Below are 17,601 nucleotides of genomic sequence, written 5' to 3' on the forward strand. Positions count from 1 at the left end.
CATTACACTGCAGATGTGGGAGAACACATCACTCCAGTGCTATTTAGTGGTCATTGTCACCCACCTCATCTGACAAGGCAGATGAAGTAGCAGCTGAGCAGAAAAGAGTAAAGCGTAAGGAGCACTATCGGGCAACAGTTACTGCTTTCAAAGTCGTCAAAGTCTACAAATACAAAATAGCACTACGACATAGATGACCTTTGTATTTAAACTGTCAACAACATAGAAAACCTACAAAGTCATATTATAAAAGCATTCAATAAAGATTTTTTTTTTATCTCACTGTTATGTCATTATATGCCGGACGTGGACTTTTAGATTAATAGCAATTGTCCCAGCAGTCTGTAACAGGCAATTTTCAAGGAACAATGTGTGAAAGAGGCTTATGATTGGTCAGATAAAGGTTAGCAGTGACTCACTGAGAATACCAAGCCCACTGTGCATGGGCTGTATCACTTGAAGCTGCTCTGTATATCACGTATTATATACAGCGGGAACCAGATGTTTACCTACACTTTGTAAAAAAACACATTTGCATTTTTTTCTCTCACTGTCTGACATGAAACCAGAGTGAAATTTTCCTTTTTTTTAATTTTTTTTTTTAGATCAATTAGAATTAAAAAAAAAAAAGAAAATCTATTTGCTTCATGCTAGAAGAATGAGAGATAGAATTTTCAAGAAATGTTGTTGTTACTTTTTACAAAACCAAAAGTTTACACACACTTTAGTTTAGTTTATTTGTTCATTTGAGCAGTTAAAATTCTGCTCAAAAGGAGTGGGCCGAAGCAAAAGCTTATAAACACTAAGATTACTATACCTTTAAACAATTTGGGAAAGCCCAGATGACGATGTTATGACCTTGGAAGCACAAGTCTGGTTCATCATTGGGTGCAATTAAAGGTGCCATGTTCACACTTCACAAAATAGATCATATCATGAAGAAAAAACACTATGTGGAAATATTGGAGCAACATCTAAAGACATCAGCCAGGAAGCTCAGGCGCAGATGGGTCTTCCTAATGGACAATGACCCAAAGCACATGGCCCATACTGGTTAAAAAGTGGCTTAAGGATAACAAAGTGTAAAACCATGTAGAAAACTCTATCTCTCATTCTTCTGGCATCTAGCAAATAGAAATAATTTTGAAAATTCAATTGACCCAAAAAAAAGTAAAAGTTAATGGTTGAGAAAAAAATGCATGTGTGTCTTTTTTATAAAGTGTAAACATCTGATTATAATGTTATGATGATTTCAAAATCATTATAGGGCTTTTTTTTTCATGTGTACTGTGTGTTTGATCTGTCTAGCTATTGTTTTATCGTCCTATCATTCTATCTATCATTCAGTCATTTTATCATTCTGTCTGTTCTGTCATTCTATCTATCGTTCTATCTATCATATATATATCTATTCTATCCATCCATCTATCGTCCTAATGACACTCCATTGACAGCAGGCGTCAGAGTCTTCTCTCCTCACCTCCGTTTCAGGCTAAAAGTGTTGGCCTGATGGTTTTGGTGGGAAGCGCTAAGGCGTTTGGCAGCGGCCCGTCCCTCCACATCCTGAGGCTCAGAGCCGCTCTGTGGTGACTGAACAAGGTCCTGTCTGTGACATAAACTCAAACTGGAGCTGGGGGAGTTCAGGTTACTGCTGCTGTAAGTGCTCAGCCACAGAAACTCACTGTGAAAATGAGAGACAGGGGCCAAGGCAATATGTCAAAAAGGAACATGTGCAATATTCAGCGGCGTTAACCCATAAGTGAGGCACGGGCCGCTTCTCCTGGGCTTTCTTCTTTCCAGATTTGAGGTATTTGATATTTATGACATAGTTCCATTCTTTTGCCAATACAACATATAGAACATATAAAGGTTGTGACCTCTTGGTCTTCATGCAGCACTATTACGACCACTATTCCTGAAACCATTAACAACCCATTGCTCCATTGCCTCTTCTTACACTGTCCAAAGACTTGCAAGTTTAGCCGAAAGCTGAAAAGAGGTCCATAACTAATAACTGTCCTCGATGCACATTACCTCAAGCAACAACACGCGAATGAAACTGATCTGCTAGGTCCCGGCTCACTGTTTTGGAGACCCCACATCCGTTTTTCTCCTGCATGGATACCGACACTGTGTATATCCTCCAACAGCCTTAGAAACGCCCGATCCTCTCGCACTTACATCACATCATCACATCACATCACTGCAAGCATTACCTCACGCAGATTTGATTACATTTTATGTGATACCCCGGGCCTGTTTTACATTTCGCCGACTGTTGTCCATATTCACACGAGTCATCTGCGCTGTGACCCTTTTGAAGTGATTAGTGGAAAGTGGAACGCGTCCCGAGAGACGAGGCACCCTCACAGCCCCCCGCTTCATACTCACTGGTGCACGACTTATGGGACAAGTACAAAGGGATTGTTTCAATGGCTGCAGTCGGTGACGTAAATTATTGCCAGACCATGTAGTGTACAGAGCAGTGTATATGCAGGCTTCAAAACAGTCTCCAATCAGTATCAAAGGTCAAAGTTCACAATGTTGAGTCTCTGGAGATACTTGTGTTTAGGTGTTTTGGCATATCGTTAATAATAGTTAGTCGGAAATTAATAGGAGGAATTGTAGCTGGGTTTGGTAATTCCCAACCTTCGTATGGATCAAAGCTTCACAGTGAGTCCCCAGACCCTTTGAATGAAGAGGTCCAAACTAGGAAGATGGAAATGTAGTGAAGGGATGGCATTTTTTATTCATTTCTGATCTATAATAACTTCATTAACTCTAGTAATTCAAATAAATGACTCCAGTCCCAGCTCTGACTGTTTGCCGAAAGTCTTAGCTGTTCTTTACTCAATTTCTGTCCCGTCCAATAAAAAGCACGTGAGGCCAAAACTTCTTTTAAAAAAAAAAGGTAATCTGAGATGCTCCTGCCGAGGTGTGGCACCCAAAGACCTCTATTCACATGAGCGGCACCAAAAAAAGCCAACAATGAAGGCATGTTTAGGTTACAAGACTGAGATCCGTGTTTGGTCCATTTCCCAAACTTCTTTTTGTGCTTCACCCCATTTTGCGTGACCTGGATGACTCTCTTTCCACCTGAACTTTCGACCTCGACTCTTGTCAGATACAGATATAGTACGACCCACCTGTTGCAAAATGACCACGCAGTTATCAAGTTCTTTGACATACCTGCTTTATTGCTTTGCAAATGTATAATTTAAAGAATATCCATGGGTACACTAGCTTTTACAAGAAACATATAAGGCTCGGTCAGAAATTATTTAAAGGCCCACTGTGTAACATTTCAGATTCTACTGTTGGCATCAATATGCTCCTAATGAACAGCTATATTTGGCTGCCTTTAGTCAACATCTCCATGGAAAGGAGCTGGTGAAAGTTAGTAAAGTTACAGTCAGGTTCAACTAAGCCATACATTTTTTTTAATTTTCTACATATTTGAATTTGATGATCACTGATTTAACTCAAGTACAATCCCAGTCAGTGGTAACTAGGAACGCCCCTCAACTACTCCTCCTTCTTAAGCTACAGAGTGGATTAGCAATACAATTAACTGGACAGTAAGTGGTGGGGCATTAGAGGCTGCCGCTAAGTAGGATTTACTATGAACTGGCTCGTCTTCTGCTTTTCTTTTGCACAGGAGCGTGAACCGGGAGCAGCGGAGGGGAGCGGAAAGGGGACGGCGAGGATTCATGCCTTGGATTCAAAAATATGGAGAAATTGGAAATAGTGCTGAAAGGGTTCCCCGTTAAGGTGGCCAGTATCCCGTGGAGGAACAATAACCTGAGCTCTTTGCATTCAGAGCCCCCGCTGTCTGAACAAGGAGAGACCATCATCGGAGTCTACCTGCTAATCCTGGGTAAGATTCAACCTAAAACAGGAGGGGGAATGCTAAGCTAATGGCAAAATTATTTGTGAAGTACTGGCAACAACAAATACATACATCACTTCTATGTCTAATACCACAATATGTGTGCAAACTTTGCTTTGGAGACTTTGACCTTGGCAATGTGCTCCATGTACTACTACTGATTTCCATTATAACAATGGTATTGCACTTCACAAGCTTCAGATAATGTTATCATTATTTTATTCACTCCGACAGCGTCATACTACACAATTGGCCACTCCCATCACCACCAATCACTCACACACCATCTTCACAAAGGCAATAATGATGAAGTGTCTTGCCAAAGGACACGAGTGTGCACCAGTCAAAGTCAGGATTTGAACCGCTAACCTTTGTATCCTTGAACAAACACTCCAAACAACTGAGCCACTGTCCCTTTGCAAGTAAATGGTAAATGGTCACATTTATTTAGCGCCTTTCTACCTGCTTTAGGCTCTCAAAGCACTTTACATCAAAGAACCAGTCACCCATTCACACTCTCATTCATGCACCAGTGTACACAGACACTGGAGGCAAGGTGGGTGAAGTGTCTTGTCCAAGGACACAACGTCAGTGTGCATCTGCGATCCCAAGACCACATGCTCTACTCTCTGCTCCACCGTCCCCCCCAAGTTCCCAGCATGTTCTTGGCGAGAGTGTATATTTTTACTTAAACATGAGTCATTTATGAGGAAAATTGGATACCATTTCTACCAGTAATTCTATATATTTTCCGTTTTCATCCTTATTATTTGAGATATTGCTTTAATATTTTTTATACAATTACTATTATTGAGCTACTGTTACCCTTGTGGATCAACAAAGTTTGTCTAAGTCTAAATTATTTGGTTGGTGGTTGCTGGGCTCAGTGATAGAATAAAAGCACTTAAAGCATCTTAAAAACACTATTAAGAAACAAAAATGACAAAATAAATGACAAAGCAATGTACAACATTTTGGATCAATATGTACAACTCAAATAATACCCTTACAATGCCAAAATGATTTTAAAAAAAATGTCTGTAACATATCTTGACATCCTTTATTAACCTTTATTTGGGTTTGGACCTGCCCATTGTATTCTTGTAATGCCTGGATTTTTGTAAGTCTTCCATTATGGCAATTGTAAAAGTTTTCAAAAAGTGTCACCTGGTCTTTATTGTTTTAGGTGATTATTCTTTAGAAACTTTGCAATAGAAAGTAATACAACAAAGAGAAGCTGCATTTGTTAAAGACAAAGTCAATTATGCAATCGATGCTACTACTACTCCTATTCTGGAAGTCCAGCTTTGGCCCCCGCTGAGACAGACAGCGTGGCGTTGGCAGGGTGTCTGTGTGTCCGTCTGATCTAATGCACTCCGAGGGTTTGCGTGCGAGTGAGGCTGAGTTATAAAAAGGCCAGGGATTTCTGAGGCTTTTGTGCCACTTTTATCTCTCTGACTTTATAGTGGTTTGTCTCGACGACTACTGTACTTCACTTCACAAAGATTTAAAGCAGTACTTTGCAATAGGTGGAGCAGTAAAGAAGGATACAGAAGAGCATTGGTAGCTTTATCAGGGCAGCGGTCACGCATCTATACTACACAATATCAAACTTTACATAAGATAGTGCAGGAAATACTTAATCTTATACCTTATTTTATTCAGCATTGCCTTGCATTGTGTCTCGCAGGATGGCTCTCGTGGTTCGGGAACAGTTTGGTCATGTTCGTCCTGTACAGACAGAGGTCCACGCTGCAGCCCACAGACGTCCTCACGCTAAACCTGGCCATCTCTGACGCCAGCATCTCCGTTTTCGGATACTCCCGGGGCATCCTGGAAATATTCAACATCTTCAAAGACAACAAGTACCTCATCACGTGGATATGGACATGCCAGGTACGCTGACGGTTTTGTGAATTTTGATAATAAGGGCATTTAAAGCGGGAAAGTGGGATGCTATTGCAAGATGTGGCTTCTGTGCAAGAAAAACAATGAAAAGCATGTTTAGGTTTCATGGCTGAGCTTCTTGACTGTAAACTATGGCCAGTATAGAACAAGATTGTTTACCACTGCCGCACATACTATAGGTAAAAAACTGAATCTGTGGTGAGCAATGGACACTACAGTAAACTTGTTGCAGCAAAGCACTGAATTGGGTTCAAGCTGTGTTGTTGGCTTCACGTGCAAGTGAATGTGTGAGATTATATTGCGGTCATGTGGGCTTCAGGATCAGCTGTAATGAGATTAGCTCGGACCCTGTAGCACTAACAAGTAGTTCTTATGATGCTAACTATCTCCCAAATATGAGAGGAACAACACCTTCACAATGTCCTGCAATATGGCGATATTTTGTTATTTGACCCTGACCCAATTTCATCTACTCATATGTATTCATGGGGCTTAAAGTTGGACCTCTCCTTGGATATTATTCTTGCTGCTTGCCAGATAACTGTGAAAACCTACATCCCGACCGCAGCTTCAACATGGAGTTATGCCCAAACACTACATTTGTCCCTTGAGAGAAAACCCGTAAAAAATGTGTGAGATTTTCTGTAAATGAGCCACTGTTTTAGCTCGGATCCTTATGGGACCTCATCTTTCAACCTTCTGACGTGAGGCGTTCAGCTGCTTGCAGAAATATTAGAGCAGCGATACGCCTTTTCCCCCAGGGCATGAAGGGGGCTGGGAGGTAAACACACGGAGAAGTAAAAGTGACAGAAATATACAACGAAGGAGATGAGGAGAGAGGTGGGTTATTACGTAGCATATGAGCGATTCTTTTGAATTTTGGATGGAAAATATTTGGCGTGACATCGGAGAAGGCACCGAGAAAGGATAAAATCTTATCTCAGTGTTTGTTTTATCCTTATCTCGCACTGGCTGAAATATAGTGCCAAGACTAGACTGAAAATCAACAAACCTTGTTCCGGGTTAATAAAGCTACAAAACTTTTTAAATGAACTTGAACAGTGGTGGCGGAGCGGTTGGTTGACCCTATTAACCCAAAACATGCACAATAGGTTAATGCTCCTGCCAAGTGATTCTGACCATGAGCCTTGGTCCAGATCTGGAGATGGATCCTGACCATAGACTGTAAATTAAGAAAGGACTAAGTGAGGGAGGCTTCCCCCATTCGGTGCAGGCTAACTGAAGCTCATCATGCTAGCAATTTGGCTGGTGTTTGGAGCCAGATCAATTACATAGATTAGAAAAAGAAAAGAAAAATAGCGAAAGGAGAAAATAGGAAGATCTGGCAAGTGTAAGGGCAATCAGGTAAGCATGACAAGCCTGTGTTCATTGATAGCTTAACCTGTTACTTACCCCCTGATCAGGGAGTTAGGTTTGGGGTTAGGGATGGCAAATCACTCACACATGTCTTACACATATTTTTTAAACTAGAAGGTCTTGGCTTTCAAATGAGGTATCAAACTGGCAGATAGGCTGTAAACTCTCTAGCCAATACACTGAGATATGTATATGCATAAATGACAACTCTAGTCCCAAGCACAGGTTGAAGAGGTGGAAAAAAATGTCAATGGAATTTCCATTATTAGAGCAAGGAGCATTAGAGTCTGCTCCCATTTCCATTCTAGTCCAGTCTCTTCATGCTTTAGCACCAAAGTACATCTCTGACATGTTAGAGCCATATGAAACATCTCAGGCCAGGAGTCAATAATAAACACGGTGAGGCTGCATTTAAGTTTCATGCAGCTAAAATCTGGAACAGTCTTCATGAGAATGTTCAAATCCAGGCTGAAAACAGTTGCTTTTTCTCGTGCATATGACAACTGAAAGTAGTAGTTTATCTGCACTCTTGCTTTTTACTGTAATTGATAATTTTTTATGTTGATGTTTTATGGATTGAGTGATCTGCTTTTGTGTCATTTCATGCAACTGTGAAGCACTTTGAATTGCCTCGTGTATGAATTGTGTTGTACAAATAAAATTGCCTTGCCTCCATTTACAGTCTATGATCCTAAGGTGCCCGAATAGCATTGAAGGATGGCTCAAGTGCAGCGGATACTTGTTGTAAAGTGTGCGCAGAATTGACAATTAATACATTGAATTCAGATTTAAGCTAGGAAATTGTTTTGTCGAGGTTCCAAACACGAAGTCCCGACTTTTCAGTGAAAGGCAACATGGGACAAGTTCATATGTCGACGGTATGTGAGTGAAGTCCACCAACCATAGACCGCATTCGAATCAGTGGTACCGGCAAAGACAGAGGAATAGTTTCTCCAGGAAGTGTGACTGTATGAACGTGCTGAGTGACTGTAATAGGATTAGCCGTGAACAGGCCTCAGGACGGTAAGCACTGTTATAGACCTGAGGTGATCCCTGAGTCACCTGGAAGTGCCACAGCAGGGGGGGTCGCCCAGTGGGAGAACCTGTAAGCCCATTGACAAGAATAGTGCGGAAAAGATGATCAGCTGTCCATACCAAGCCCCACAGATTTAAGCCTGGCACCATATTGCAATGTTGCTGACCTCACTGGGTTGGAGTAGTCATTCTGTAGTCATGACTGACCTACTTGCACTTGATCTGCAGATATAGACCTCAAGTAGGGATGAGATGTGACTTGTACTATAGAGGATTAAATTTCCACCTTTGGATTTCTCTATTATGCGCTGGCAGTGGAGGATAATGCAAAATCAGCATCTATCACGTTAATACATGTCTTAAAGTTCATAACATTCAGCAAATACCATCTGAGCCTCGTGCCACAAAGACAGCTTGTAAGATGTTCCTTGTGGCAAACTGGCAACATAAATAAACTTTCTGTCAAGATAGACTGTTTCTATGGAGAATGTGACCAGCTGCTTTTTCCGAGTTGGGAATTTATTACACCAAATGCTTTCTTTAGATTTAACGAAATGAGCAATTGATTCATTGCATTGTGATAAACTAACACCACTAATAGTATGGTAATATGATGGTAATTATGGGTAGTACTCAAGGAAAGGAGATACACACCTGTCATTCTTTATTCCATGGTAATATGATAAGCCAATCTAACCCAATGTGAAGACAGAAATCTGGAGAGTTTTTTCTTTGTAATAATATGAAAACAGGGCTGAATGACGCATTATCCTGAGTCACCTTGCGATTTCCATCTTTTTACTGAGCTGTAGTGAAGTGTGCCCTGTCAACACGGTGAAGCAGCATGTCATAAATAAAGGCTTGCTGTTTTTCAGAGCTCTATGGTGCAATTGAACCCATGCATCGAGACCGAACTCCTAACAGGGGGCCTAATATGCAGCAGCTTGTCTCACTATGAAATAAACGGGAGTAATCAGTCAATTTGGCCCAATCATGAGGCTTGTGGGTTTGAAGGTTGCACACCCACTTCGCTCTGCACTGGCCCAAGAGAGACCAAGCCATATACACTGCATACATACATTTCCTTAATCAAGCTGCCCTGGAAATATCCCAGAAATTAATCAAAGACATTACAACCAACCTGTGTGTGTGCAATATAAATGGCCACATAGCGTGACATACATCTAAATGCATAGTGACAACGCTTCACATTGATATTTGAGAAACACTTTCCAGAGTGTATTCTGGCAAGAAGTATCCATTCCATACAGTAGAAATGTAAGAAGATATGTTTAATCAGCTAAAATGCATCTGTGAGGTCAAACAGCCTTGAGCAAAAAGGAAACATTTACTGTCTGCTCCTCGTCTGCCACTCACTCACAGGAAAAGCTCTTCTCTGGCCCCACTTTGATCGGATGACGCCAAACCAAAACAAACCCAAATGTCTGCTACCATTAGCCCTCCTGGTTTTCACCCAAGGGTTTTTCTTTTGGAAACAATCTCACTCACTCTGAATCTCTGACTTGTTTCAGGTTGATGGATTCTTCACGCTGCTGTTTGGCCTGACCAGCATCAACACTTTGACGGTCATTAGCATCACGAGATACATTAAAGGATGCCATACGAACAAAGGTAAGGAAAACTTCAGTACGTGGAGCAATATGACCACAACTTCAACTTGTTAGTGTTGTATTCATGCAGCTCTATGCTTCATGTTCACTTCTCCTTTGGGTCAGCCTCGATTATGTATTTGAATGAGTGACAGGCGGATTTAAAGCAGTGCTAAGTAACTTGTTTACCTTAATAAATCCTATTCGTAGTCACTCTAGGGGTAATACAAGTGTTAATGGGATGATTAGGGGGTCTTTCATCTCCCCCGGTGTCTCTGGCCAGAAAACCACAATTGCAACTTTCCTGCACCGGATCGGAGTCACCAATATACACTAATGGAGTCACGAAGAAGAGGCTAACAGGCTAACGGACAAAGCTAACTGTGGGCTAGCGCCACTTAAACAGTATTTACAGCCAGGTTTGAGGGAAAAAAATGATCTCCATTGTTTAATTGGATGTACAATATCCCTCTCCCTCTTTGTCTTTTCTGTCAGCGTAGTATTTACTCTCACGGACAATTAATGAGTAAAAAACGCAACATGCTTCTACACCTGCAGTGGCGCTTATGGCCTCTAGGGGCATGAGTTACTTAGTACTGCTTTAACAAATCACAATGAATTCTGAACCTTCAGAAGAAGCAAATAGCTTTAGTTATGTCTTGAAAGCCATAAATCAAGTATCAAAAATGCAATTTGGAAGAAAAGGTCATGAAAAAAAAGTCCTTCAGTATATCGTGAAAGCAAAATTTTATGGAAAAAAATGTTGGCCGTGAACTAGGAGACTATTGTCATTAGCTTTACTGCACGTTAAAGCTACACTTTGCTCTCTGAAAGTTGTGAAACATGGGTATAAATTCACCTCTGTGAAGAATTGTGAAGTTAAGTTCTCAATTCTTCACAGTAAAGTTATAGGCGCATTGAGTTGCCTTGTGTGTGAAAAGTGCTATGTAAATAAGCTTGTCTTGCCTTGCCTTAAGCTGCATTAGGAAAGTAGCAATGATTTTGCACCACAACAATCTGGGACAAGGTTTTCAAGAAACATCCTTAAAGAGGCTACAGACAAAATATTTATGCTTACATTAATCCCACCATCACATTATGATCATATGCTGCCTATAATGCATCACAGCCAACTCTGTTCTACCAGAACCATCTTCTTCTGCATTTTCTGTTTCTTCCTTTGACAGATACTTACCTCTGCAGTAAGTCCTGAAAAGAGCTGATTTCAACATCAACATGAGCTTCTTGCTAAACTTGATCCTTTGAATTGACAATTCTTCCTTCTTCTCGCTCTTCACATTTGGAGAAAACCTTTCAAAATGCTCCCTAATCTCTCCCATAAAGTTTCAAGGTGGTCATATATTTGCTCAATCTGTGTACTGTCACGATGTTTTCCACAGATAACAAAGCTGTAGCACTTCGCCCAGCTGTCAAAATAACGAGCCAGCAATTTTCTTTACATTCACGCTCTACACCTTTCAGGCAAATTGAGGTGACATTATCTATTTCAGGCTGTAATTGAAGCAGAGGAATGTCTTAATTACATGGAAATGGAGCACAGCTTGTGTTGTCACTGTTGCACTGGACGTTTTACGGTGTTTGCGGTTGTTCATAAAGCTCTGGTTGTATAGCTCTATATGAGAAAATTAAGGTTGGAGAGAGAGTCTGCTTTAAACTAAATTGGTTATTTTGGAGGGATTAAATTGCAAGGGCCAGAAGTGTAGCAGTGAGAGCAAGGGTGAAATGAGGCATGAGAACTCCTATTCGAGAGACTCTGGGAAATATCTCCTGTATCAATTTAATATCCCTGGTGTATATGATCATCATACAGTATTTTCTCACAGAGCTCTGTTGAACCCTGCATTGATCATAAGACTATGATCAATGGCAAAAACACTAACCCACCAGAACTGGTCCAACAAACCACTTTTGGACATCAGAAACCACTGTGCAATATCATAATCCTATAGCAAGAACATCCATTAAAACATTTTTAAAAGTTGTCACAAAGGTAGTACAGTGGTTAGCGCTCGTGCTTCACAGCTAGAAGGTCTGGGTTCGATTCCTCCCTGGGACGGGGCCTTTCTGTGTGGAGTGTGCATGTTCTCTCCATGTCTGCATAGGCTTCTTCCGGGCTCTCTGGTTTCCCCTACCACTGAAAACATGTACAATAGGCCAGAATGTGTGAGAGTGTTTTTGAGAGGCTACAATCCGGTGTGGACATTTAGCTTTTTTTTCTCTCTTTTTGAAACGTAAAACTAATTATGGCAATACTTATAGACCCTTTAACTGCTGACATCATCAGTGACATCATCTGGAGGCAGGAAGTGATCAAGAGAAATAAGATTGAACTAAAACTAGCGATTATAAGTGTAAAACTACAACTAAAAAATGTGGTCTTGTTGTGGCTTAAGGTGCAAGACCAAGAGGAATGACATTTGAGATGATAAAATAAGGTTTATGTGATATTTCCAAAAACAGTTAAACATTTGTTTATCGTTACCATGACAACAGCTCCAATGGAAATAGATAGGAATCTAACTTCCTGCCTCCAGCTAAGCCCCAAATGTTTATATACAATTAAAGGGTCTATACTAAATCTTATATTCACTTTTATATATAATAATACTTAGACTTATACATGTAGATATAACAATACTTACACTTATAAAAGTCAACATATAAATAATTCAGAGAGTAAAGTGTGTAAAGTGTAAGGTTTTCCCATCACAACACATAAACAATGTTCATGATTATGTTTTACGTCACTATATCCAACAATCTATCACCACTAGAGTCTGTCTCGCTCAAATTTCCTGTGAAAACTAAGCCAACCACTCTTTAACTAACACGGTGAGACAGACTCTTATTTCCAATTACAAATACAAAACCTTTTTAACAACAGACAAAGCGTCAGTTTGCTCTCCGATGTTTGCTTTCATTGTTCAAAAATGTCACCATTTGACATTCATTTCCGTGGAAGAATTTGTCTTCCCTCTCACGTTTCCATCCCTGTGTTGCCAAAGCCATAACAGTGTTGACCTTCACACAAATGGACACAATCAGACAAGTGTTTCTCAACTCATGACTATTGCAATGTGCTTTTTCTTTCCTCCTCTCTTTCAGCCCAGTGCATCAGCATGAGCACCATAGCCGTATCACTCGTCTGTATTTGGACGGGGGCAGCGTTTTGGTCAGCGGCTCCTCTGATGGGATGGGGAAGCTACACAGGTTTGTTGGACTTTTCAACCAATCACACCAGTGCAATACATTTATGAGTGAGACTGCATATTCTCATTCCCATAAATATAATGATGAATAATGCAAAGGACTTTTAACTTTGTAGATCGATAGTTCCAATCCTCAATACACAAGAACGTGCAAACTGTCTGCACAAAAGGATCATTCGCCTGTTTGCCTTGTTCCTGCAGATCGAGGGTACGGGACGTGCGAGGTGGACTGGTCCAAAGCCAACTACTCCACCATCCACAAATCCTACATCATCTCCATCCTCATCTTCTGCTTCTTCATCCCCGTGGTCATCATGCTCACCTCCTACGTCTCCATCATCAACACGGTCAAGAGCACCAACGCCATGTCCGCAGACGGCTTCCTCACGGAGCGCCAGAGGAAAGTGGAGAGGGACGTCACCAGGGTAAGATGAAAGTACTAAGAGCATTTGGGCGTTTGTTGCTTTTACTTTGAGCCACTCTGCGTTGTCTTCAGTGAAGGTTTTTGAGTCATCTTCTGTACTCTGTAGTTGAAGTGTCGAACGTTTCGCCTCTCATCCAAAAGGCTTTGTCGGCGCACTACAAGCAGGAGTTTTTGTTGGTGAAAAGTCGCTCTAAAAACACATGTCTTTAGTGTGAGTGAACTCGTCTCTTCACAGTCCAGAAACATCACCAGCTAGTTTTGCTAAACATGAGATTTAACCTCTCCACTTACACCAAGCCGCATCCATTTCGGCTTAATTACCCAAATCTTAAAGCTTCTCGATGCCTATAGGCCAGTGTACCGCCTCATTTGAAAGACCTGCAAAACTGATCTTGAACTTTTTTGTCTCATTGTCGCTGCGTTTTTATCACATTTTTGAAGCGTTTTCACCAGTTTTTCATTGTATTTTTTTTTTTCTTCACTTTTTTGTGTTTTTTGTGTGTTTTCCCTGCTTTTATGTTGCATTTTCCTCTTTAGTCATGTTTTTGTCCCTATTTTGACACTTTTTTCAAGAAGCTTTAAAATTTTGGTAGTGCCAAACTGGAGAAAATGTGCTCTGTTCAGTTGGGGGGTTTAAAGCACTACTAAGTAACTCTTGCCCCTAGAGGCCATAGGCACCGCTGCAGGTGTCGTAGCATGTTGCGTTTTTTTACTCATTAATTGTCCGTGAGAGTAAACATTACGCTGACAGAAAAGACAAAGGGAGAGAGGGATATTGTACATCCAATTACACAATGGAGATCATCTTTTTCACTCAAACTTGGCTGTAAATACTGTTTAAGTGGTCCTAGCCCGCAGTTAGCCTTACCTGTTAGCCTGTTAGCTTCTTCTTTGTGATTCCATTAGTGTGTATTGGTGACTCCGACCCGGAGGCAGGGAACTTGCAATTATGGTTTTCTGGCCAGAGGCCCCAGGGGGAGATGAAAGACCCTCCAATCATCCCATTACCACTTGGATTACCCCCAGAGGGACTATGAAAAGGATTTATTACTTTATTTATTGTTACTTATTTCTTCTTTAAGAGGTAAAGTACATTAGGGCCACTTCCAAAAATTGCACTGTTGGTGGAGCATTAAGTTTGCATTTGTGAAGTAGCAACATAAAGCCAGGAATGTTCCGCTGTGTGGCTTTAACTTAAACTTCATAAATCGACTGAAAGTTGTTGTTTGCATCTACTTTACCCTCCTCTGTGTGCGAACGTAAAATGAGAATTTAAGACTTTAAGAGTGGCCTCACCGCTGCAAATTTCCACTCGTGACAATTGCTACCTCATGCTCTTCCTCCCTTTTTTTTGCAGATTTCCATTGTAATCTGCACCGCTTTCATCATGGCCTGGTCCCCATATGCTGTGGTGTCGATGTGGTCCGCCTGGGGTTTCCAAGTGCCAAACACCACCAGCATCATCACCCGGATGTTCGCCAAATCCGCCAGCTTCTACAACCCGCTCATCTACTTCGGCATGAGCTCTAAATTCAGGAAAGACGTCTCCGCGCTCATCCCGTGCGCCCGGGATCGCAAAGATGTGGTGCGCCTGAAGAGGTTCAAGGACATTAAAGCCAAAGGCGACGCCCCGCCCCCGCCCGCCGCACTGCCCGCATCACTTCCTGTCCCGGCAAAGAAGCAGGGGGTGAGATTCGCAGGGGAGAAGATGAGGGGTAAAAATGACAGTGATTCGGGAGTGAACAGCCCTCCTGAGACGCCCCCCTCCGCACCACTGGAGGTCTTCTATGTGAATGTCCCGTCCCATGTTGAGACATCGGAGTATGAGTGTGACAGACTCTGAGCGCTGTGTTCAATACTTTCCTGAAGATATACTTGAATTTAAGCTAAGATTAACAGTCTTTTGTATAATTTTGTTTATAATGTATAAATACTGAATAAATTGTATGTATTGATGGCTTTACAAGATTGTATTATTGATTTGAACTTTTTCTGTTACTGAATACAGGAGCTTCTTACAACTTTCATGGAGAAGAGCTCATAGTTAAACTACTTGGAAGACAAAAACAAATAGACTCTGTATGATCTAGTATAACACACTGTCCACAAAAAAAAGGTGCCACAAAAAAAGTCACACGCTCCAATATGTCGTTGGAGCGGTGGCTTTGTTTCAATAAACTTCTGCAATGTCAAAAGATCCAGTGTTGCAGAATTTTTTTTACAAGATCCTGTATTGATGATGGGAGAGTGTGACCACGGCGCAAAGCCTTCTCCAGCACGTCCCAAAGATTCTGAACGGGGTAAAAGATCTGGACTCTGCGGCCAATCCATGTGTGAAAATGATGTCTCATGCTCCCTGGTCCACTCTTTCACAGTGTGAGCTCGATGAATCCTGGCTTTGTCATCTTGGAATATTTTAACCTCTTAACCCCCGCCTTAACCGAGCACATTTTGGCATTACCCAAATCTAAAAGCTTCTTGAAACAAAAAAATCCTTAAAATAGTGACGAAAACGAGGATGAAAACGCAGCCACAAAGTGACCCAAAAAACAACAAAAACAGGGCTAGAAAGTCATAAAAAGCAGCAAAAAAGCCACAAAAGAGCGACCAAAAAAGAGACAAAGCAGCAACAAAAGAACGACAAAAACGTGCCTGAAAAGCAACAACAACACAATAAAAAAAAGTGATGAAAAAGTAAAAAAAAAACAACAAAAAATGAATACGAAAACGAGGCCAAAGCGCTTAAAAAATGTGACAAAAAAGTGGCGACAATGCAACGAAAAGGTCAATTTTGTAGGCCTAGGCTTTCACATGAGGTGTTACACTGGGCCTAGAGGCTGTAAGCTTTCCGGCCATGAAGCTTTTAGATTTGGGCAATGCCAAACTAGAGGAAAATGAGCTTTGTTAAGGCAGGGATAAGGAGGTTAAAATGTTCTTGTCACTGCTTGTCAGCAGTGGTCGAGTCCTGCACCCAAGGACTCATCTTTACATCTTGAGCCAGGATCTTGTTCTGCTGTTCATGGCTACTGGGTTAAAAGATACAACTCTATAGCCCTCGGGCAGTGGGAGAACATGCCAATGCCACACAGGCCCAGCCAGGTCCAAGAACTGATCCTATAGGACCATGTTGTAAAGTATTATATGACAGTGGATGAAGGGTTGGACGACTCATTAGTGTTCTGAGAAGCATCTCTCCGTGTAATCAAGCCATGCACCAGGCATTTATAGGAGCTTTATTGGCCTATAAGTGAAAGTGGGAGGATCTCTCTCACTTAACCAGTGATTAGGCAGCTGCTGCTTTGGCCACTGACCAGTAATGGCATCTTTATGGTCATTTAAAGTGAGAGGCCTGCTCACTTGAGGCATTTGGGACAACAGCATCTTCAAAGAGTTTTAAATTGTCCTACGTATTGATACTAAATGACACCAATGTGGTATTTCTGAAACATGAAAGTAATACTCATGATAATTGATGTCATATACTGAGCCGGGTTTTTTGTTGTTGCCTGGCTTGTACTGCCTAATGCTCACAGCTACTGACAGGCATTCACAACAGCATATTAAGAGAGGAAGAAGATTATATGTATTTTTGAGTATCCACTGACAGGTTGTGGCTGTGGAAAGTGTGTTTTGGGTTGCTCGATGATCTGCTCCATCTGGAAGCACTGAAGTGTCCTGAGCTCATCCCAAGCAACAGTCTCTTCTCTGCATCCCCAGGCCTCATCATACCATCACCTCAGCACTTACTTTATAACACATGTGATATGAAAACCTGTCTGCAAAAGCCGCCTATAACTGCACGTTTTGTACTTTGCTTTTCATTGCTATTTCAACGTGAAATATTCATACAGACAGTTGTGAAGAGAATATGCCTGGGGACATTTTTTTTTTTTGCTCCAAAAACATCCACATGGTCCGGGAATCAAACCCTTCTAGCAGTGAGGCACGAGGACCACAATATGCTGAGTGGGAGAAGCTCTTTGCACGAATGACCAATAAGACTCCAAGACAACCAAATAATCGCTAAAAGATCAAGAGGTGCTTTTTGATATACACCAAATTCCGCAATGGAAATTTTACTTACTTTGATTTACAGCTGCCCTCAGGTCGTTTGAACTTTGGCATGCT

General features: G+C 41.3%; 1 protein-coding gene across 1 annotated transcript; it reads left to right on the forward strand.

Annotated features, from left to right (window-relative positions):
- The first annotated feature begins 3,664 nt into the window (after nt 1-3,664).
- LOC306965388 (opsin-5-like) lies at nt 3,665-15,365 on the forward strand. The gene is made up of 6 exons (XM_079559785.1): nt 3,665-3,877; nt 5,580-5,785; nt 9,742-9,841; nt 12,946-13,050; nt 13,251-13,474; nt 14,831-15,365. Exons 1-6 carry the CDS (start codon nt 3,730-3,732, stop codon nt 15,314-15,316), a joined length of 1,269 nt encoding a protein of 422 aa, XP_079415911.1. The 5' UTR covers nt 3,665-3,729; the 3' UTR covers nt 15,317-15,365.
- Nucleotides 15,366-17,601: the final 2,236 nt, after the last annotated feature.

The sequence above is a fragment of the Gobius niger genome (genome assembly GCF_951799975.1).
Source record: "Gobius niger genome assembly, chromosome: 7".
NCBI lineage: Eukaryota > Metazoa > Chordata > Actinopteri > Gobiiformes > Gobiidae > Gobius > Gobius niger.